The sequence below is a fragment of the Aptenodytes patagonicus genome, chromosome 13 (genome assembly GCF_965638725.1).
Source record: "Aptenodytes patagonicus chromosome 13, bAptPat1.pri.cur, whole genome shotgun sequence".
Classification (NCBI taxonomy): Eukaryota; Metazoa; Chordata; class Aves; order Sphenisciformes; family Spheniscidae; genus Aptenodytes; species Aptenodytes patagonicus.
This window is the reverse complement of record NC_134961.1, coordinates 4,262,107-4,285,893: the sequence shown is the minus strand read 5'-3', so window position 1 is coordinate 4,285,893 and position 23,787 is coordinate 4,262,107. Positions and strand designations below refer to the sequence as shown.

The window sequence follows — 23,787 nt, the reverse complement described above, 5'->3', positions numbered from 1 at the left end:
CAGTTCACTGCACGGTGGATTTCTGAATCACAAAATACCAGATACCCAAACCCAGTCCCCTTACATTGGCATTGTGGGGTTTCTTTGCTTTTCCTTTCCTCAAACATTTCAGATACTCTTTCAAGTTTATGAGCTGTCACTTCTCACATCATGGAAGAAAAACTGAACCCAGCCAGGACTGGTCACATTGCTCGGCTGCGACAGAAAGCTGCACAGCTGGAAAGTGGAAATGGGGAATGAGGCAGGGGATGCGAAGGCAAGTGCCGGTCACCAGCGCAGCTCCTGCCATCCACAGGATGGGGACGAGGAGAGCGGGGTGGGAAATCCTCACAGTGAAAGGGTCCAATGATCCCTGCATAGGCATTTCCAGCTCTGTCCTCCACCCTTTCCCTGTCGTGTCCTGAGCCCCTGGCAGAAGGCAGCAGCCTTTCCTTCTCGGTCACTGCCTTCAGCCTGGAGCCAGCCCAGGAGCACCGCAAATCCACCCTGTAGATTTAAGAGGTCCTGGGAACTGAGCTAGTGCCACAGCAAGGACAGCACTGGACCGTGCTGGCCATCCCGTTAGCAGTTGTTGGAGGGAAAGGCTGGTGGCACGGATGGGTGACGAGGGCTGCTGGAGGCGGGCAGTGTGTGCTGCCAGCCTGCTCTTGCCGCTGTGGTCCTGGGGGAACCCAGGGATTGCCAGCTCCCAGAGAGGCCAAGCCCTGGTGTTCCAAGCTGGTGGGTACCAAAGGAGAAGAAGGCACAGAGAAGAGCATGGTCGAAGTGCAGCAGCCCAGGAGATGCAAGTGCAGCCCTGCTGTGGTTCCTTGAGAGGAGGTGATCTGGGGAAGCGTGGGCTATTTCCCTGTGGATTGTGTGCTTTAGCTGCAGATAATGCCCTGTCCTGACATGCAGTGACACAAGCTCGTGAAAGTCAGTCACTTGGCACACTGCAGGGGTTTTCTGCTCCCAAATGAAGCCAAATGTTTTACATGAGTCAGTTCTACCTAGAAATCACACCTATAGCTGGACTAAATTACAGGCTGAATACATTTACTGTATTCTGGCACAGCAGAGGACAAGCTCAGGTTGCAAAATTTATCAGAGGATTGCATGCAAATTGGTGAATGGGTGGCAAACACCCATTTTGTTTCCTGGTCCTTTTCTTAATCCCTTGATGTCCTGTACTCCAAAGCAGGACTGCTCCATCACTTGCAGCTATGGGATGTGATTTGTCATTGCCAGGGAATGCTTTCAGAGGCAGGAGTCCTGAGTACTTGTGGGCAACAAGGGTTTCATCTGAACTAAACTATCCAAAAAGCTCTGGCTCCCTTCCCGCTTCCTCTCTTCTCTGTTGCCCCTAACAAAGGCTCAGATATTCTCTGAGACACCCACAGGGAGGTACAGCGATTGCCTCTCCCTTCACCTCTGGGGGATGTTCAGGGTGGTGTTGAGGATTGCATCCCACCACCAATTTTGGCAAGGACTGGCAATGCCACCTCGCTCTTCTGTGGCAGGCGGTGACCCTCCTTGGTTTGCAGCTGGTGAAGGAAGGGCAATAGGAACTGGCTCTGTGCCGCAGCGGGCTCCCGGGAGGTCTCGGGCTGTGTCTGTGGTGCTGCTGGCCAGGCGAGGCTCTGATCCCACACCGGCAGCTAGCTGGTAGCCGGATGATGATGAAACAACAGACAGGTTTGTAAAATTTAACACCTCAACAATATTTCTAACATGAGAGAACAAGAACTTCTCATTTTTGATAGGGAAGAAATGACTTCAGACTTTGCTAAATGTCATCCCAGGTTACATTAACTGCTGTCTTGCTCAGAGCCTGCTGTCTAGTTGGTCGTATAAGGCGTGGAGCATAGTTAATTCCTCCACTTGAAATTCAGGTATTATTTGCGTCACAGCGGTTAGGGATACATTAGCAGAGGTTTCTTCTTCTAGACTATAGAAGATACCAGAACTAAGGAAGGCAGATGTGGTATCAAAATCTAGTAAATGAATAGTCATGATCACTTATTAATGCTATTTCAATCCCAAATAAAATCATTCAAAATCCTAAAAGAAAGAGTCCCTAAGCAGTCAAGAGAGCAGAGCCCCGCAGAGTAGGTGGTATGGGTGTTTCTGAAGAATAAATCTTAGTGGGAACACGCTGGGTACCTCGTTACCAGGCAGAGAGTGATAAATTAGGCAGCTCACAGAAGAGCTACAGAAATGATAAGGGAGGTGGAGGATCTATCTAATGAGCAGAGATTAAATTACTGAAATCGGCAGGACTTGGCTGAGTGGCAAGTGAGAAGGAGAGGAGAAACTGTGCAGGGGAAAGGAAAGGATGAGTAAGAACAGGGATGATTTACAGAGATCCACACTGGGGCATTGCTCCTGCCAGCGAAGGGCAGTAGATCATGGGCAGGTCCTGGGAAGCCTTATTGCTGGGTCCCTGTAAAACCTGATGCTGATTCAGGGGGGGCAGCTCTGTACCATGGCAGTAGGGTGAAAGCCCTCCCGGCTGAGCACCCACTACCGCCAGCGCTGAGGCATGTGGCGATGAGCAGCAGATGAGCAGCAGGTCTCTGTGGCTGTCCTGCACTACGAGATCAGAGACAGCAGGTGCTGAGCTGTGTCCAGGGCAATGCTGGGGAATCGCGGGTTATGATGCAGAATCAGGTTCTGATGCCGGTACAGGTTTGTCAGCTCTAATTTAACAGTTTATACTGGCAGCATTGCTGGCTACCAGAAGGTGTTCCGCAGAGAAGGGATGAAGTGAGTGAGGTGACAGTGTCTTTGCTCTGTGGCCCAAGCATCAGTGTGAGATGGAGAGGGAAAGCATCTCAGCTGGTAGGGCTCTGGGCAGGGGCTCAGGAGGAGCCGCACCCCTTTGGACACACGGCCGCAGAGGCTAGGCTGGCCGTTCCCTCTCCAGGCAGCCTATCCGATTGCTATGGTAACACATGAGGAGCACCTCAGAGTGCAGCATGAGCCAGCTACCCGAGGTGGAGCTGGAAGGCTGGCACGACTGTGCTGATTCAATGGCATCTTGCCATCCCTGGCCCATGAGCAAGCGCAGGAGATGTCCTGCATGGGAGGGGGTGATGCTGTGCAAGGCTGCAGCACAGCGGCCCAGCACACTCCTCGGGCAACCAAGCCACCCAGCCAGTGCGTTCTTCTCCTGGGGTGGACCATGCAGCTGGTGAAGGGCGGTTTAGAAAGCACGGTGTATGTTGGCAAAACACTTCTAATCTGGCCTCCTGATGCAAAGCTGGCAGCAGGCTGTGTGGCGGATGAGCCGTATCCAAGGCCCTGGGCTCTGTGCTGTTTGGTAGGTACGTCCCACTCCTTCCCAGTTCAGGATTTGCCCCAGTGCTGTAGTATCCAGAGACTCTTCCAGCACCAAGTGGGCAGGGCACCAGCAGCATCAATGGAGGGACTCAGATGGTGAGGTGGAGAGGCCAGGCACTCTCCTGGCTGTCCTGTTAATCTCTCATCCTTGGCTGGCTGGCTGCATGATGTCATGACGGCTCAGAATGAGCTCACTGCAGCCAGCAGTGTTGCAGTCCACGTCAGCAGCAGGACACATCTGTGCTCTGGTTGCAGCTGCCCTGGAGGCAGCCCTGTCCACAGAGCCTCAGCGTCAGCAGCTGGGGCCAGGTCTCTGCATGATGTGCTGCCAGCCTCTGCGAGCCTCCAGCCCTTAGCAGGGCTATGCTGTGCCCGCACTGGGGCTGGGATGCAGACAATGTGCCTTCCAAGACTGGGATCAGTCACTCTGTGACCACAGGTGAATCTCTTCCTCCCTCCCTGCCTTGGTTTCCCTTTCCGTAGCCAAGCAATATTGTAATGGGCCACCTTGCAAATCTGAGACTGCTTCTCTGCAACTGCTGCCTTCCCCTTTCCTGCCATCATCACTACTTTAGCACAGGATGGAGACAACCAGCTAACACTGTGTTCAGCGTGGCTTTGCCATGTCATCCTGTCGTGTGATCAGCGAAGGGCTTCTTTTGCAAGCGCTGGTCCTCATTCTGCAAGAGCTGAGATCAGAACAGGAGATTATCTCCTGATAATGTGCAGATAGAGCCATTCAACCACTTACACTGAGTAAGTACCTGACAGATGGGATAGGTCCTGCAATACCCTTCCTACAGGGAGAACAGCCTGCGCCTCTGCTTATCAGTGAGACCGAGGGCAGCTGTGAGATGAACTGGAGGCTTTGGTCCTGAGCAATGACTGGGGCTTGCAAAGTGGGAGCAGGCTGCTCAGGAGCAGCTGGAGGTCTGAGCCTCTGGCCATGGCAGAGCATGACCTCAACGTGCAGCTCCCCTTAGCAGGACACTCGTCAGGCTGAGCCCCGTGTAGCCTCACTGCTTGGGGACGAGTCTCTGGGGGTGCCAGCAGCCCCAGGCTGGGCTTGCTGCGGGCGTGGTGGCTGCAGCCTTCGTGTTTCTCTATCTGCATCTCCTGCGGACAGGGTCCTCCCTGAGGAGAAGGAAAGCCGGCTCTCCCCATAGTGCCACACGGATCCAGGTCGGCAGCAGGCTGCTTGTAGGAAAAGCGAGGGGGAGGAGGGAGAGCTCCACCACTGCAAGCACGGGGAGGATTAGAGGGAACAGATACATAATTCAGGTGTTCAGCAACGGAAGGAAAATTCCTGGCTTCAATCTTTTCACAGCTTTCCTAGGGGTTGGCTTATCAAAACAGTGACAGCAGAAACAACAGAGCCCAGAAGCCCCTGCTTCCCCCAGCATTTGCCACGACCTCTCTGATTGCTCGTACGGTTGGAGCCAGAGGCCTTTATGCTCTTTGGCCATGAGGAGCGTACAGAAACAGACTTTAAGTGCTGGTGGGACCTTGAGGGACCACCTAGTTTGTTCCTATGCCTGTGCCACCTGTGACTACCCCTTGTCTAAACTCTTCTGTTGCCTCTGCCAGCATGCACCTCAGACTGAATGGCTTTCCCTCTGGCTACATTTTCAGGACTATTCACTGTATAAATCATGTACCACAACATATTTGTTGCACATATGCTTTTCCAAGTCTAAGAGCTGTTCCCTTTTTTATAACAACTGTGAACAATGCATCAGTGAAACAGGGGGTTTTGTTTCTGAGCAGCTTGCCCAGAGATGCTTTTCTTCCACTTTTTGTTAATTTTAGGCAAGGAAGATGGATGTAGTTCCTAGGCTGTATAGTTTAGATCACAGGAGCCACTACTAAAAGCCACCAGAACAAACACTTATTCTAAACCTGAAGCTGTTTCCAAGAATGGGAAAATGCTTTGACAGTGTGGAATGCTACTGCAAAACATCTTGAGTGCCACCTTGGACTAGAGTTTAAATGTCACTGCATTTTTACTGTTTATTTTCTATTCAGTATATATTTACAAATTTCATTCATTCCCTGAAGGAGGTAGAGCACCGTGTGAATTAATCTACCTCTTTTCAAGGTGTTTCACTGCTTCTGATGACAAATAAATAATCGGGAGGAATTATGGGAGGTTAACCTCTGAAGTTTTCTGAAAAATATATTTCAAGTGTTTGTAAAAGTCAGGAAATAAGTTGATAATCTCTGAAAGCTTACTTCTTAGCAGAAGCACTAATTGGGATAGCGGCATGTAGAGCTTCACAGGCCAGAAACTTTCCTGCGGGGACCACATCCCCACCTTACAGCTTGGACCAGTAGGACCATTTCTTTCAAAAAACTTCCAGTCGCAGTGTAAAACCTTCCAAGAGAGGTAACCTGCCATATCCCTTCACAAATTATTACAAAAGGAAATTACTGTCCCTGTTAAAATACACACTTTTCATTTCACTCAAATGTGTCTAATTCCAGCTTCCCATCAATGGGTCTTGTTAAGCCTTTGATAGATTAAAGAGCCCTTTCCTGTCAGAGGTGGTCTTCTCAGATTGGTTCTTGTGAATCACAACAGGAGCGTAGAACTGGAAGGGACAGCTTGGGCCATCAAATCCCATTTCCTTGCAATTGCTGGCAACCATGTTATAAAGTCCATTTCAAACTCAATCTTAAAAACTAATTGCATGCCTTGCCCCCAGTACTCCTCTCAGGAATCTGTTCCAGAGCAACATTTCTCCCACAGTTAGAAACCATCTGATTTCCAGCCAAAATGTATTTGTGCCAATTCATACCTCTTTGGTTTTGTGCCAGCACTGCCTGTTATCTGAGGCCATTTTCCTCCTTCCTTTGGTGCTCATCTGCTTGTGTATTTAGAGAGCAGGGATACACTCCCCAGCCCTCCTCTCACTTGGCTAAATATGCCCAGGTCCCCTCAGATGGACTCTTCAGTCTGGAGGTTGTCCTTGGAGTCTGGCTCTGCCCCTGTTCCTCTCCCAGTTTATGTTCCTGGAGCAGAGGTGATGAGAATGGTGGACGTTCCCATGTCTAAACAGAGAATGAGCCAACCCTCACCTGTCCCTGCCTCGGAGCGGAGTTCTGCTTCCCCTTCACGAGCCAGGCCACCAGCCTTTGCACAACACCAACCAGGGGTGAGAGACCCTTGTGCTGCTTGCAGGTGCAGCAACATCTCAGAAAGGGCTCTCCAGTCTATTATGTGGGAAAAACAGCTCTAATTAGAGTCTTGCCTTTAGTACGTGCAGAGTCAGGTGCTACCAGCTGGTGCAGGAAAGGGCTTCCAGCTGCCTGCCATGACTTATTGTCACACGTCCCCATAACCAAGAGTTTGGCATGAATCTCAGCGCTGCTGTCCCTTTGGAGACGAGAGCATCACAGGCATGTCCCCCAGGCTGGGACAGCCACAAGTCATGCTAAATGATGGGGACTTAAAAGAAACTGCATCTGAGGGGAGGCTGCTCCATGGCTGCCCAATACAGAGTTCTTCCACCTGTCTTCAAAGCAACTGGTCTTGATCCCTGCCAAAATTTGGGGCATGAATTAAATGATCCACCAGACTGACCTATCCTGGCAATTCCCACACTAGGCTAACAGCACCAGTTGGCCTCACGAGACTGGACACTTACTGGATGCTTGGGAAGCACTCTTATTGCTAATTATTGTGACTAGAAGTGTGCAGGTATGCAGTGTAAATTCATAAGCCTTTAAAAGCAGAACTGTCAAATAAAGTGTTACACTCCATCAGCTCCTATTGCATCCACTGGCTGAACACCACCAGACACTTGGATAACACTCAGATCTGCTCATGGATGCGTTTGACATCCATGCAGGAGAAATACGTGTTCTATGATGAATAAAAAGAGTCAGAGCCCAGGCAGCAGGCATTTAAAGCTAAACCATTTGTTGTAGAGGGCTTTACATTCTGGTTGTAAAATTTTCTCTGGGCTGGAAGCTGGTGCCCAAGAAGAAATAGTCTTTCCGTATGTATGATTTGCCTGCAAATCCTATTAGTCTTCTGTGCAGCACATCACAGGAGAAGAGACACGAGGATGTCAAACCAGGGCATTTTGCTAAGCACTGCGGTTTAGATGTGTTCTCAGTATAAGAAAGACCAAAGCACTGCGACTCTTCATTAAATGGTGTCTATTTTGAGGTTTATCTTATATTTTTGGAACTGAAAACAATTTCTTTTTTTTTTTTTTTTTTTTGGTGTGATATTGGGAAACTCGAGACCAGGCTTACTGACACCAGCAGACTCTGTGGGTTCTCCAATTTGGAATAAATGCATCTCCATGTATGAGGAGAATTCATCTCTCTCAAGGCACATCAATACATATTATAATAGTTATGTGAAAGGACATATATATGAGCTAAGCAGAGCAGCAGAGCGAACCCACTCTGCTCAGGGCTTCCCGAGAACATCAGTCTGTCCCCAGTCCTGCAGCATGTGCTCCCCTCCACCATGACCCCAACTGCACCTACTCAGGATTTTCATTTAAGGTTCAAGTCTGATTGCTAAATTTGCAGCAACCTTTCTGTGGGCTCAGCCTGTCCAGGGCAGGGACCATGTGCCTCCCCGGTGGGCTCCGCAGAGCTCTAGGGGACACCCTCAGGCCAAGTGCCTGCCTCCTGGGCACGGGCTGTACAGCCTCCTTTGAGCACCAGGGCAGGAAGCTGTGGGTGAGGGACGCGAGGCTTTGCTCCTGTCAGTTCAGGTTAGTCCCTTAACATTCACATTACCGTAATGCAGTTGAAAAGGAATCCGTGAGTTACAGGAAATGATTTACAGGACACAAGACACCGCATTTCAGAGGTCTCATGTGTACCATAAAAAATATATTATGAAGGAATAATCTCTATCGGAACTGGAGCTGCACAGAGAGAACACATGTCCAGCTGAGAGCAGCATTGAGCTTTTGTTCATTATGGGAAAAGTCTGTGCTCTTCCTCTTTTTCAATGAATATTTTTCTCAACTCTGGGTATCTAGTTAATATTGGCACTTAATTTTTTTTTCAAATGTTGCTTTTGCCATGAGACTAAGCATAGCTGAGACTCCAATGGCACGTTGCTCTGTGGTGTTCCCTGCTGAGCTTCACACAATGACAGCAAGATTTGGAGCAATCCCTGGACTTCCCCTGTAAAATCCAGGCCACAGCTCGTCAGCTGGGGGAGCATGAGGGAGCTCTGCCAGCTCTCTCCCATCTAGCCCTCGCCCAGGGCACCTCTGTGTGGTGGGATGCATAGCTCTGCAGTTTCCCAAAGTGGAGGCTAGTGGAGAAGGGTCACTGCTTCCAAATACTCCTTCTGCTCACAGGCAGGATGAGGTGCCCAGCACTCACGGCCACACGAGGCTGGAAACGTACTCTGCGCTTTTCCAGCGCTTGCTCAGAATCCCAGCTGTGGCCCTTGTATGTGTTAACATGCAGCTGCTCTGCAGCTTTTGCCACCTGGATCAGGTGCTGGCTCTTTGGGTGATCTGCAGCATTCAGATGGTGCTGGTGGTTTGGGGGTAGCAGTTCAGGTGCAAAATGTTAGACTGCTGCTCGTTCACCTGTGTGGGCTTTAGCAAATGACTGTGTTCCTCAATTCGTCTCTGTACCACAGCAATGCCAGCACTGTTCTGCTGAGGGGGACCATGGTGGCCACAATACCAAGAGCTGTGATGTGCCCCAATGCCACAGGGCAACACCTACGAGGGAGAGACTCCTGGGAGACCCTAGAATGAGGGACAGGAGGAAGCTGAGAGACAATAAAGCATTTCTTCCCCTCACAAAATCCTTGCTAAAGCCAAAGCTGAGAACTGGAGGTGGGAAGTGCCAAAACGTGGAGCTGGGAAGAAGTGGTGGCTGCTCCAGAAAAACTGTGAGGAGGGAGGCTCTCAGCCCCAGCCTGCTCCACCAAGGCTGGGGACAGAGTTCCTGGAAGAGCAGCGTGCGAGTGTGTAATTGGTCTCACCTACTAGTGCAGCTCCTGGCACCTAAACTCTGAACCCTCCGTGCTCCAAATGGCCCTTAGCTTCACCAGCAAAGAAGCTACTGCCTGCCCCTGCCCACAGTCTTCCACCTCTCCTCAAGTTCCCAGGAGACAGCAGGCTGCCCTATGAAGCCTATCCACTCTGCTCCAGATCCTCAGAGGGCTGGAGCCGGGCCTCGGCCCTGCTGCATGGGGCTGTCCCAGGGGACCTGTCTGGGCATTCCTCTTTGGGGACCTGGAGGAACTGGGCAGGAGCCATGAGCTGGGGGCAGTGGGGTGAGAGGGTGACAATACAGAATGTGCTTTGGGAGGGCTGGAGGAGAAGGCTGGGACAAGGGGTCAAGGCGCTGTGGCATGGTGATTTCTGCTGAGGAAAAGGTGAAGGATTTGTAGAGGATAGCTGGCACTGCCTCCTGCTCTTGGAGGCCCGCGCCCTCCCTGCGGCCATGAGCGCTGGCAAGGAGTGGATGTGGCACAGGAGGTGGATCTGGGGGGCAGATGGGGCAGGTGGGCTGTGGGGCTGCTGGGGGCTGTCCCCGGCACACCGGGGGTCAGCAGGGCCGCAGCCAGTCGGGCCCTGCCCTGGCGAGCGCTGCCCCCGGCGGGGCTCCGTGCTCCCCCCGGCGCCGCGCGGGGGCTGCTCCGGAGCCACCCGCCGCTGTCCGCGGTGCCGACCGGCCGCTGTCCGCGGTGCCGACCGACCGCTGGCCGCGGTGCCGACCGGCCGCTGGCCGCGGTGCTGCCCCGCTCCGCCCGGCGCTGCCCCCGGCGCTGCCCCCGCCCGGCCCGGCGGTGCCGGCGCGGCGCTCGGCGGGGCCCGGCGCGCTCCCCGCGCTCTCCGCGGCGGCGGGGGCGGGCCCTCCCCGCGCCGGGAGCGCGCTCCCGCCTCCCACCCGGCACAAAGTTTAGCAGCAGGAACTCGGGCGGCAACAGTGCGGAGCCGGCGGCACCGGGGCGGCACCGGAGCGCAGTCGCGCTGAGCCCAGGCGCCCCGGTGCCCGGCGGGGGCCGGCGGCGACCGTGCCATGCGGGGCTCCCCCCCGGCGGCGGCGGGGCGGGAGGGCAGCGGCGCCCCATGCGGCCGGGGCGGCCGGGCGGCGGCTGACACCATGTGCGCCCGGTGCCCGGGGCGAGGAGCGGGGAGCAGCCATGTCCCCCCCCGCCCAGCCGGGGGTGCCGGGCGGGCGCGGCTCTAAGGTGCCCCCGGCGCGGAAGCTCCTCTGCATGTGCAGTCTCTCCCTCTGCCTCACCTACCTGTGCTACAGCCTCATGGGGGGCACCGGCCCCGGCGCCCTGCGCTCCCCCGCCGCGCTCCCCGGCACGGCGGTCCCCGGGGCCCCGCGCTCCCCCGCCGCGCTCCCCAGCACGACGGCCCCGCGCTTCCCCGCCAGCCCGCCGGGCAGCTCCGGCGCCCCGGCCCCCTCCGCGGCTCCGACGCGGGCCTCGAACAGCAGCCGGGAAGGGGCGGCGGGCGCCTGGCTGCGGACACCGCTGGCCCCCGGGGAGGTGATCGCGGCGCAGAGCGGAGCCTTCGAGAGGGACCCGCAGGAGTCGAGCACCACGGACGAGGAGCTGAGCCGGGCCGGCAGCCTGGGGAGCCGCGGCGGCAGCACCACGCCGGACTACGGGGAGAAGCGGCTGCCGCAAGCCCTCATCATCGGGGTGAAGAAGGGGGGGACGCGGGCGCTGCTGGAGGCCATCCGGGCGCATCCCGACGTGCGCGCCGTGGGCACCGAGCCCCACTTCTTCGACAGGAACTACGAGAAGGGGCTGGAGTGGTACAGGTGAGGGCGCGGGGGCTCCGGGCGCGACCCGCGGGGCCGCCCCGACCGCGGAGGGGGGAGGGGAATGTGTGACCGTGCGCGCCGGGGCGGGGGGTCCCGGGGGTCCCGGAGAGCCGCGGGGCGGAGGGTCCCCCGCCCCCCCCCGGATGGCCCCGGTAGGTGGCTGGGCGGTGGGTCCCGGGGTCCCCGCGGAGGGCCCCGGACGATGGCGGGGCGGGGGCCGTGGGGGGTCCCGGGACCGCTGCGCGGGGCCGCGGCGGGTGCGGAGCGCGACAGCCGAACCGCGCTGTCAGGGCAGGCCGGGTGATCGCGTGGGTGCCTCGCCTGACAGCTGTGGTGATTGAAAATGCGGTGTTCTGATGGGAGAAGGCAGAAAACGTGTAAAAACATCCCTCTTCTGTAACTCCCGTGCATAGAGTGCTTGAGCAGACCGTAGCAGTTCAGCTGCACTTGGCGTAAAACACGTCTAAATAGGTCAGTAATTAATAATTACTGAAATAAACAAGATTGCAAGTTGTTCCAGGTGATGCTAGGGGCTTTGAAGTGAAGATGGATGCCTGCTTTCGTACAAGCTGCAGGGTTCACTTCACAAATAAGATTTACTCCTTATTCAACAAGTTTCACGTTAGAAAGTTTTTTTTCTATTGACAAGATCTAATTTTATTCGTGAAGAAGTCTCTAAATGTTGTTGTCTGACATAGGGTAACATTTTAAGGGAATCTTATGCTAAAAGTTCTGGTTATTAGAAAATAGTGGACTGCAGTAATGAAGTGTTAAGTGCCTTGGCAGGTTTAGCAAATCAATGAATTGTGATGGCTCAGGGTTTCTCTCTTTCTCTCTCAAAAGCTCAAAACTAACAAGAATGCAGTACATCAATGGAACTTGCAAATTACTAGTCGTTCTCTAGTTTACGGTTAAAAGCAACCCATACTAGTTTCTTTATAAGAAATAATCTGTGGCTAAGCTAATAAAGTTTTGTCTTTTTGTTGCACTTAGTATGGTAGTTGTTTAGCTGCTCTGAAAATGAAGGAAAAAAATAAATAGAGGCAGCAAGTTACTTACTGCTTGGATTATCTGGCCACTCTTTATTAAAATAGAGTACACAGTCTTCATGTCAATGGCATTTAAATGTGAGGAAATCCAGGCGATTTTCTGTGGCAATTGTAGAAGCAAAGTCTGCATAATGCTTACTTGGTGTAGCATCCACTTGGCTTTGTTAAAATGCTAAGGGATTTTCTTGAGGGACTTCAATAAAGTGGAGATCAGCACTGGGAAAGCGCATTTGTCTCTGAGAGTGTTTTCAGTGTGCTGTACCAACATGGGGAAGGAATAAAGGATTGACTGTGGTTATTGTGTTTATATATATAATTTCAGACACAGTATCTTATTTTACTGAATTTTCCTGCAGGAAAGGCTTGCCTTGATAAATAAGTTTAGAAACTTGCTGGAAGAGGCTAGAAAGTGGCATATAAAAAGGTTTGGTTTTATTCACAATAGGCAGAAGAAGATCAAGCACTGAATATGGCAAGCAGCTGCTTTTTCATCTTTAAAGTCATGCTACAAGAAAAGGGCTAGAGAGTGGGTGTAACTCCTCTCGTGGAGTAAAAGGCACACACAGGTTTTCATTTGCAGAATGCATTTTGATATTTTTCACCCCTGCAGTAGCTCTGTGGTTTGTTTAGCTGATTTCTAGCACTGGTGCTGTGCTGCGCCGGTAGAGAGGTGGGAGAAGAAAAGGTTGGGTCAGAGATGATTTGTGAGGGTCCTGGGCAGAGTAGGCTGGGGGATGGTTTCTCTGGTCATGGGAATAAATAAATTACACCGCTGCTTAATTGCCATTGTGGCCCTCAGGATTTGCCCTGATTGTTTAACCTAAAGCCATTTTCACATGTGCCCAACCCAAACAGCATTCTTCTCCTTTCTCCTTGAAAGTTTTTCAGCCTTGCTGGGACAGGACATCAGGTCGCACAGCGTTGGCGATCCCCGCCTTGGTGGGAGCGACAGGTTTTCCCTGGTGCTGTACTGGTACTGAGCTGTTGTCACGGACCAGGAGGCTGGCGTGCTTGGTGCTGTACAAATACTAAGCAAAAATGGAGGGGGGGAAAGATCACCATCCACATGAGCAGCTATTTCTTCCTGACCTTCTCTGAAATTACCTGATTGAGCGCACCAAGAAGGCTGACTGCTTGCAGCTGTGTCCCAGGTAGAGTAATTGGAGATTTTTCCTATCCACAGAAATGACACTTTTCTTTAAGCAAAGAAGCAACTATTGAAGCGTTTATACCAGCATCTCCTTACAGTGACTTCTATCACTTGTTTATATTTTGCATATAACACTTCTTTTTATGCATTATAAACTGTTAGATTTCAATACTGTCAAGTTTTTTCTTATGTAGTGAAATAAGGAAACAGCAGACTCTCAGGATCCCTTGCTTTGTCATTCAGTACTGAACATCTTCTAGTCCTGCAGAGCTGTAGGGAAGAGAAGCGGTTTCCCCACCTTAGTTCCTCTGCCTGTAAAATGGAGACAGTACCTAAACGCTACCATTTCTTTTGTGTGTGTCCCATGCTGCGTTATTCATGTCTTTGCTGCCTTGAGGTTAGTCAGCTATAAACACTGTGTCCAGGATCTATACTGGGACAGTAGTCAGAGGCTGAAGTTAGTGCAAATATAGCTTTCTGCCTGTTGGCTGGTGCAGTGTGGCAAGCCTGTTACACCAGCTCTCTGCAGTCTGTTCTGTTTTCCTGGTAACCTTTAGGGAAAGCTGTGCTGTCTGTGATTGCTTTAGCTCTGCAGTCAAAGTTTATGTAGAAATTACCGAACTGAGGTCTTCCTACACATTTACCGATGAGAACTGGGTCGAAGGCTTGTTTCAGTTGGTTAGTGTTATGCTGACAGAATTGTTTGTGTAATTGTAATTTGCGATTCCGTACATCCTAATGTTGGGCTGTCTGAAGGACAAGTTCAATGATACAGCTTTCCTTAAACTGCACTTAATACCCCCATGTACATTAACTTTTGTTGATAAATGTCCTAGCTTGCTTCTCCCCCTGCCCCCCTTAATGCAGAATGTAACATTACTATTAAACAGTGTGTTAAAGGCTGAGGGAAGTGACTTTTAACCTTTCCTTTTGTTAACAGTGTGGCAATACTTTTCTCTGGTGTGTGCATTACTTGCATATCTTGAGCTCTCTCTCTTAAGTCTGGGACACTGATACCTGGCAGTAAATATTATCTTTGGTGATGAACTTTGCTGACTTCATCCCTTATAATATGCCAGAACTTGGTCCCACCACGGATGAAGGTTGTGGCAAGAAGCAGGTATCTGCCTTTCCTTTGGAAGTTGCTGGCGACTCTCTTTCACCCGCTCGTTCCTTCTAAACCACAGGATATACCATCATTCCCTGTAGGAACTGCTGTTGATTTTTAGTCAGTGCGCGAGTGTCCTTCTGCTCCCTTGCATGCCCAGGGCAGCTCTTGCTGCTCAGTCAGCCCAGGCACAGGTAATCCCCCTGCACAGCCCCCATGGCCAGGCTGGACCAGAGGTGTTTGCATGGGCGACGTGCTCCGTCCCATGTGATGCTCATGCCTCAGTGGGCATGGCCCATGCCATGAGCTCTGCCCCGAGCTATCCTGTAGCTGGAAATGAATTGAGAGGCTTTCTGAGAGTGCAGCAAGGACAGCAGAATGATGGGGAGACTTTGGAGGCCCCTGAGCACTGAAGGAATTTAGCTTACATCTACAAATGCTCATTACCAGCACAAACAGAAGCAGCATCTGGGATATGCCCAAGTTCCTTGCCTGGGCATGAAACAAGAGTGCACGAGCATGAGAGGATTTTGTGGATAATTGGAACTGCAAACTGCCCGCAGTGTCTGCCCCTTGGACAGGTTTGTCACCTTGCGGTGCTGGAGGCCTCAGTTTGGTGTCTGCTGTGACAGCCGTTGGAGAGGCCGTGTACCAGAGGGCTGGACCTAGGGTCTGCAGCGGAGCCCTGGCTTCAGTGTGGTCCCGGGTGGCTTTCTGTCACTGGAGGAGAAGGGGAGGCGATCCTCTCAGGATTGCACAGCTGCCGTGCTGCCCCGCCACCAGCGGTTTCAACGGTGGGACGATTTCATATGTGCAGACGCTGATGCCTCCGGATGCTCAGACACTGCTGGTGACCGCTCTGGAGGTGTCGGAGGAGAAGCACTTTCGGGTGGTTGTGTGAAGAGAGCAGGGGCTCTTAGCACCAGCATAGATGGTGCTTTAGCTGGGTCGTTCTGCTTGTGCGAATGACCAACACAATAGATCTTAGCACTTCGGCATCTTGGTAGCTCTCTGAGCTGAGTAGAACAGCCCAGTGCTCTGAGTCCACTGTTCCCAGCTGCCCGCAGGCTCAGCACGGTGAGGTGGTTCAGTTTCGTCCATTCACACTTTCAAGGCTGTCTCAACATGCTATGTTTAGCAGGAAAGTGAGGATTCATAACAGTATTTTGAAAACAAATTCGAAGTTTTAATGAAAATATGATCTCCATGATGCAAAGAGAGTATCTGATAGTGGTGAACATAAATTGTGGAGTTTTAAAGCTCACTGATTTGAAGATTATTCCAAATAATCAGGAGTTAAATTCTATGTGTACATGCAGATTGCTTTACTCCTTGCCTCCCCCTTGGTAGAGCCTTCATGGAGAAGCTACAGCAATGTCTCTGTAATTAGACCACGTTCCTCTCACTCTGCCCTAGGCTTCCACATGTTAAGCACTTACACAGGGACGTAGCTTTATGTGTGGAGCAGTCCTGTTGCAGCCACTGCAGGGAGCAGTCACCATGACAGGCAATGAAATGGTTTGCATGTCTAATGCTATTTTCACCGCCTGTCTGGTTTTTTTGGAGCGTTCTCCCTAACAGTCAGGCCTGTGTGGTATTCTGTGAGCTGATACCCTCATACAAATAATGAATAATACCATGACAGGGAGCTCTTCTCCCAGTAATAAACATGTGCTCTCGAGCCAGTGGTTCCAAGGAGCAGCTGGCTGTGGCTGCGGAGCCAACGGTCTCAGTCATGTCCCTGTGGGCATTAAATTTGTCTGTTTTGGGGAAGCGGCTGTCATGCACTGTTGTCGCTGTAACGGGCTCTGCTCCTCCCGGGGGCTGCTTGCCGTCTCACCTACCCTTCTGCTGTGCTGATCTGGAGGCTGGCATGGCAGGGCCGTCTCTGCGTGCACCGGGGCTGATCCTACCTCAGAGCGCCTGGTTCTCACCACTGTGGCTGCTGGCAGAAACGGTGCCAGTCATGTCTGAGGATGTGTGAGGAGTCCCCCCTGCAGCAATAGCTTGGGGCCATTTCAGCCTTGGTCCCACACAGTGTGACCCTCACTGTGAGCTGTAATTGCGCTGCTGGGTAATGCTTGTGCCTCTCCGATCAGCTCAGGATATTCAGAAAATCAAACCACTTCCATCAGCGCTGTGAGTCTGTGCTGATGGGCACTACAGGAACACCTACAGTGGACAGATAGATCAGGGTTTGCTGCTAATGACGGGCCCTGCTGCAGATGCCTGGTAACTGCTGTATTTCTCTGCAAAAGGCCTTCCCAGTGTACTGTGCCCTCTGCACTTCTGGTAACTTAGGGAAAGTGTATTGATTTTTTTTTTTCCGGGACCTGCTGTGAGTTGGCTTTTGCTGAAATGTAGTGATTCAGCTGCCCTCCCTCCTCTGGGGAACCAATGCATTGGGATTAATCTGGGTTGAAGACTGTATGAGTATTTCCATGTAACATAGCTCTTTCAATATCTTGCCCCCTTCACCTTTCTTAAGCCTTTAGGTCTGGGTTAGATTCTACATGTACACTGGTTTTTTTTTTCTAGCCCAAGTCTTCCACACAGAGCAAGCACACACGTGCAGCACCGACCTCCCACCGATGCCAGGGTCCGGCTCTCAGTAAAGCTGGTGGAGGGTCTGGGCTGAGCTGGGTTACAGGCTGGAGGCTGTGAGCAGGGGGCCAGGCTCTTCACTAGTCGGTCCCTGTGTTTCACCCATCTGGGGGCTGGAGAGAGGCCACTCCAGTATCAGGCATGGGTTTTCTTCTGCACTCAGAGCTACCGGAGTGAACCCACTGTGTGCCAGAGCTGGGGGTCTCCTGGCCTCTGCCCCTGCCCTGTGTGCTGGGCCAGGGGATCCCACCCTGCACCCTTGCTGGGCAGCAGTCTTCTCCCGGCCTTTCTGCTCAGTTTCAGCTCAAGGGATGGGATGCGAAAATGAATCAGACCTCTTTGCAGTGTTTTATCACCTGATGATGGTTATCCACAGGCTATTCGATTGTAGCCTTGGGAATGGCAGCTGCTTTCAGCACCCGCATCCCCTCCACACTGTGCTTGCTCTTCTTGCAAAGAGAGTGAGAGAAGTGCGAGGGACAACACACTGGCAGGGGAGAGCTCCGGCGTGCCCGCTCCTGCAGAGCTAGTCGCTGCTTCTGCCTCTGGGCAAAATGTATTTGTTTGCAGGTGACAGTGGGCACGTAGTGCGGAGAAAGCCAGCGGAGGTGGGAGGCAGCACAGCCACGTGCTGAACTCCCCCTTGGCAGCCCCCATGTACCTGCCCCGCTCAGCCCTGGCAGGGACGTGGCCGTCACTGCTTGCTCGGCAGGGTGGAGGGAGGGTGCACCAGTGCTATGTCCCACCACTGCACCCAGCTGGGTCCTGCCCTGCTCCTCCTCTGAGCCACGGCTTGTGCCTGGACCCCACGAACAGGAGCAGCCCAGCGCCTCCCAGCAGAAGCACTTGGGAGGGTTATGAACCCAGGGCTCAGAAAACCGGCCAAGCAAGGCGGAGATGCCTCTTCCGATACCTTTTGGACCATCCCTTGGAGTGTGTAGAGAACCATCATATGTCTCCGGGCCTGAAATAATCTAACTGTTGCACTGTATTTTCAAGAACACTCTTTCTTTAGGATTTTGTTCAATAATCCACTAAGTAAAGACTACAGTGCTTTGCTGCTAATGGTTTAAGAGTTATTTGTAGTGTCAAAGTTTGTGAGCTTCACCCTGTGTGTGAATGCAGTATCACTCAAGCATGCAGATGCTACAAAAACCCCCAAAATAGGCCTGGGGAAAACCAGCCCCCTTGGAAAAGAGAAAGGCGAAGAGTCAGTTGGTTGCGTTCATGGGTTTAAATTATAAGCCTGACCCCTGCTCAGTTTCTGATTTAGCGAGGCTCTTTCTGCTCTGTTCGAAGCCCAGACTAGCAAAGAAGGAACAACAGCTTCTCAAAGAAAGTTATGGACAAAGGCTTTTGATTTTCGAAGTGAAAATTCCAGCACAAATTGTTGACACCTTGTATTCAGAGAGGTCGGAGTCTTTTGCTTTTCATGGATTTCTCTTACCTCTTGTTGGCATGGGGAATTCTTTTCCCTGAGTCATTATATCATCCACTTCAGCAGAAATTTTATTGCTTTGGGGGCTGGAGAGGCTCACGTGGGACATTTCTCACTGCTCATGGTATAATACACAGAGGTAATTTCTTTCAAATGATTTTTGCTTGAAGTGGTTTCAATGAATTGAGAAGGGTACGAGTATGAATGAATGGATGAAATGTTCGTACTGAGTTCAGGTGAGGAATGTGCACTATCAAACTTTCCAGAGCATTAAGTGTGGATATTATAATTTCACTGTGGTATGTATGTAGGCAGCAGTCCATTTTACCCTTTTTATTCACTTTTTAAAAAGTATTATTTAGGATTTGAAGTGGTTTAAATTGGTTTCCCTTCCCTTTTGAAAAGTTTAAAAGAAAACCCTAAATTATAAGAGTCTTTTCAATCACAGTGAGAAATCACTGTTTAGATCAAAGGCTGGGTCAGACCCAGAAAAGCATGGTGTTGCCTTTGCTCCTGGGGCATGGGAGGCAGGATCGGTCTCTGTGACCCAGCTGGGCGACCCCAAAGCCGGGAGCAGGTCAGCCCCGCGCCAGCCTCACCGCTGACAGCGAAGCTGGCAGTGAGCGACAGGGCTGCAGGAGCTGCTGCTCACACCTCTGCTGCACACATAATGGCATGTGGGCACCACTTTCTGCTTCCAATTTTGGGGGATGTCGGGGGACACCGGTGTGCGGGAGTGTGTGGCTGGGGCGGCCCTCCCCTGCCGGGGTCCTGCCGCCCCCTGCCCCCGTGACCCGAAACGAGCATCCCCCGGGGAGCCCCCCGCGTGCCAGGTAGCTCCTTCCCACGCAGGTCCCTGCCTGGCCGTCTGTTTGTTTATTTAGCTAGCTGCTGTTTCCAAGCTGAAGGAGAGTATTTGAAAGCCAACTGTCTGAAGGCTGTGGAATGGATTCATATTTATGGAAAAAAGAAGAAAAAAAAAAACCAAACCACCTCAAAACCCCCCTCCAACCTGTTTTTTCAAATCTCCCATTTCCATCCCCAGAGTCAACACACCAATTTAGTAAATGTTGTAAGGCACACTATTTTCCCCCTTGTCATATTATACATCCAAGCATCAAGGATGGATCATAAACTTGCTCTTTATGGCTTTAACATTTCAATTGCTAGTCACATTTTATGTAAATGAAGGTATTTACCTTGACAAGCTCTCCTGTGAAGTACAGTACTTCTTTAAAGAATTTATTTGGCAATATAAACAGGCCAAATGCTGAGGTGGATGCAAAATTCACAATTTATTTTTATAGCTAAGTAATATAGGATCCTCCCAAAATATACCGACAGTTGTCTGCTCCAATCTTGTCAGTGCCTTGGAGAAACTGAGGCAGGAGAACCGGGGAGAACAGGAAATAGCACAGGGACATCAGTTATAGACGTGGACCTACTAAACAGAACTGGCTTTGGATAAAAATAACTCCATCTGCCAGACTTTATTTTGTATTACGGAGATTGCTGTAACACATTTCAAGCCAAAATCTGATTTCCGTTCCCTCCAGAGCCAGGCTGGAGTGGACTTGGCCCCCTCCTTTATTAGCGGGTAATCATTTTGGATCTGAGCGGAGCAAGGTTGCTCTGGTAGCCCGAATTCGCAACTCTCCTTTGTTTTAGAGCATATTTCCTTTCATCTTGCATTGAGATGGATACAGTAATATAATATACTTTCTATTAGTGTTCATCCACATCTGCAAATAACTTTATTTCAGCCTCAGCTCTGCCCTTTCTGTATTTGTTCTTGATGGACATTCATACAATTAAGCTGAGCAGCGAGCACACTCGTGGAAAGCTAACGTCAGTGTCAGAAGCATGTGTAAAATTCGCATTTGGATTCAGCAGCTGACAGCACGAGCTGCCATCACCCAGTCAAGGAAAAGACAAAACCACCCAATCTGTGTAACGCCAACTGCAAGGAGGCACCAGCTCCAAAGGCTTCGGGGCTCCTCCAGGTGCCCCCACGCCCCGGGGGCTCAGCTGCTGCCCCCACGTTCGGGAGCTACCTCTGAGTCCCCGACCGCGTGGGGAGGAGTCACCTCCTGGCTCACCTGTGGGTGGAAGAGGCTGCATCACTTGGGCGGGTTATTGATTATTAATTACTCGGCTTCGGTCCCACTTGTTTAAAAACAAACTGACACTTTTACATCCAAAGTGCTGACTCATGAGGTGCCAATGGCAGACCATGGATCCTGAAGTCGTTGCTGTTGGAGGTCTTTAATTGGCCTTGGGTTCATCGCCACTTGGTCTGTCCCGCAGGGAGCGCCAGCATTGATCCCGCTGCTGCTCACCTGCACCGTCCGCACTCACACCTCCGAGGTAATTTCTCGGCTATTTATTTGAACCGTGTTAATCCCAAATCACCAACCGCTGCCTCTGCTCTGCTGTTCCGCAGCGCTGGTGGCCTGCAGAGCCAGGTGATACACAGGGGGGACAGAGGTACCCCAGGAAAGGGCTCTGCCTTTTTTACCTGAGCCATTAAAAACCTACAGAAAGGCAAACTGTTGCAATCAACAGCCAGGCATGAGCTTGAGAGGCTCTAGGGGAGCTGGGCAGTGTGATGGGGAAGGTGCTTTAGCTGATGTGAAGGAAGATGTAAGCGTGGTGGCTGGTGCTGGGTGCTGCCGTGGAGAGGAGGGGATTAAACCTGGCCAGGGCCCGGCAGTGGAGGGGAGGCACTTGGTAGCATTCTTGCTTGCCAGCCTTCATTAGTGGCTACCCAAGATAAATTAAATGTCTGGCCAAACCAGAGCGATCCAAGCTAGCCAGGCATCTGCTGCAATTGCTGTTGTTACCACGTGTGCGTTCCCCTCCCCGGGGAGCTGGGCCTGACGGGGCAAACACTCAGCGGGGGCCCAGGGTGCCAGGCGAGCCCTGGAAGTCCCTGGCTGGCAGCGTGGGCAGTGCCACCCACCTCTCCCTCATGAGGGGCAGAGAGCCTGGGGGGGGCTGCGCAGTCCCAACCCGAGACGGGGGTCCAGTCCTTTCCCACAGCTGGTCTTTGGGATGCTCTTCCACCCACTGCCGCCCGGTCAGCGCTGCAGGTGAATCAGCATGGGAGGAGGGCGCGCAGGTGGTACCGCTGGGTCTGCTACACGCGCCTGGATCAGGAACAATAAAGGTGCCTTACTCAGCTCAAAATCCTCTAGAAACCCCTGAAAAAATCAAAGCACTGTGGAAAAATGCCTGAGGCAATAACTTCATTGGTAAACTAAAGCATCTCACTGAGAATTTCTAAGACCCAGCAAATTGTAATGCAATTTCCTATGCAAAAAGGGTTTATCTCTATCTAAATATTATTCTGCATCATTACTCATTGTAGGGAAGCTATTGCTCTCCTAGGTTAACTGATTGAACTTTGGAAATAAAGCTGCAAGCTTATCATACAGAGGAGAGCTTGACTTTTATTGCTCCTAAATTGTAGTAATGTTGTTAGATGTGAGTAAATGTATAGTCCATTAGAAAATATTAAAGTTTGATACTACTTTAGAATTAAAAAGATTAAAAGAAGCATTTCTGCAGTCTAGCCCACCATGAAATTGGAGTCTATTTGGTATGTAAAACATGTAATACAAATAGCCTAACAATTAATGACAAAGGAAGAGCTGGGATGGATTTAAGGCTCAGACTACCCTGGATTTCTTGAGGCTGGAGTGGCAGCAGGGGAAATGTGTTATTAGATCATTACAGGCTTTTCTTCTACAGCCACTGCTGGTAAAGTTACATTAAGGTGTTTTATTATTACCCTGTTCCCACATAATATTCTGAAACACTCTCGTCTTGGGATGCAGTTGTCTCTGTGGGACACCATCCGTGTCTCTGCCATGGACTGGTTCATTTGGAAAACCTGAACAGAAATTCTTCAGCCATTTTTTGCGGTAGGCAATGGTAAGAAAGTGCTTTCGCGTTGCCAGAGTGTTTAAGGAGCTTGTTTATTAACATTTAAGTTCAAAGCTGCTGACTGCAGTCGGGGTAGTGTATTCAGGAGCGAGGATTCCTGCTGGCTGAAGTCCCCACAGGGCATCACGGTGGATGCAAGTCTTCTGCTGCCTGGTTCGACGTCCTTCCCCAGGGTAACCCGGTGCAGCGCTTCCCAGTGTGGCTCTGCCGATGCCCCCTATTAACTTTTGCTAATGCTTAGAGTGCATCGCAGATGGAGGAGAGTGTGAAGTGCTTTGCTGTGTCCAGAGGGCGAGGATTTGGGATGCTAGCGTAGGGAGGGACTGTGGAGGGCTCTGCAGAGAGGCAGATATCATCCTGTGGCTCTGTCCTCCAGTGAGCTTGGGGAGAGCTCAGCCCCGAGTTACCACTAATGGGAGTGCACAGTGCTCCGCAGGAGTGGCGGGGTGGAGGGGGAAGGCCCCCTCCTCCTGCGGCTCTGCTGGCTCCTGCTGGTGGAGGGTCTCTGCTGCAGATCTTCCCCTCTCACCCACGGACATTGGGGGCCGGGAGGAGCATGGACACTGTGCAACCCCACCAGCAAACCCATGCAGCCTAGTTGTGCCTTTTTTTCTAGGGAGAAAAAAGTAGATTGGGGTACAACAGGCTGTTTGCTATGCCTTTGGGATGCAGATTCAGGGCCTACAGTTGCGGTGGTGCCAAACGGATGTTGTGTGGCCCTTCAGAGTATAAATTGCATTTCTAATCCAGTTTTCCTCCTGGAGGACCCCCTTGCATTTCATGTCACAGTCATTTTGTACGTTAGTGTCTCTGTGCTTAAATGTGCAGTGCAGAATATGTAGCTCCTTCTTCATTAACGGGATTTATATCCTTGGTGTTTCTTGCTGGATGACTTAGTATTGTAATGAAGAACATGAATGCTGCCTTAATTAAAATGCAACCCCCTACATTAATATATATGTTGCCACTGAAAATTAAGGTTCACTGAAAACAGTTCATTTAAAAGCTTGTGGCAGGTTTAACTGGCGGTATGTGAAATGGGAACTGATCTGGGATGAAGTGCCCCAGCTCTGCAGCCCAGCCATGTGGGACTGCACTCAGCCTGCAGCAGGGACAGGGGATGCCAGCTGCCTTCGCAGCCCCCTAATCCTGCAGGCAGCTGCCTGGTCACCTGCCCGTCCCTGGCGGGCAGCAAAACTGTCCCAGGGGTGCCTGCTGTCTGTGAATGTGGCACTGCGGTGGTTGGTGGAGCTACTTCGGGCACTGCTGCCCACCCGCGGGCAGGACACAGGCAGCGTGGGTGCTTTGCCCTGCCCAGCCTCACCCTGCACTCAGCTGTGGGTGGGAATTGGCACCGGCTGCGGTGCTTGCTCCCAGGCTGTTCTGT

General features: G+C 51.7%; 1 protein-coding gene across 1 annotated transcript in view; it reads left to right on the top strand.

Moving 5' to 3' along the window:
* The first annotated feature begins 10,465 nt into the window (after window positions 1-10,465).
* Window positions 10,466-23,787, top strand: part of HS3ST4 (heparan sulfate-glucosamine 3-sulfotransferase 4) — a 66,695-nt gene continuing 53,373 nt past the window's right edge. Inside the window, exon 1 of the mRNA XM_076351186.1 lies at window positions 10,466-11,100. Within this exon, the coding sequence (XP_076207301.1) occupies window positions 10,466-11,100 (635 nt within the window). The remainder of the gene's footprint in view (window positions 11,101-23,787) is intronic.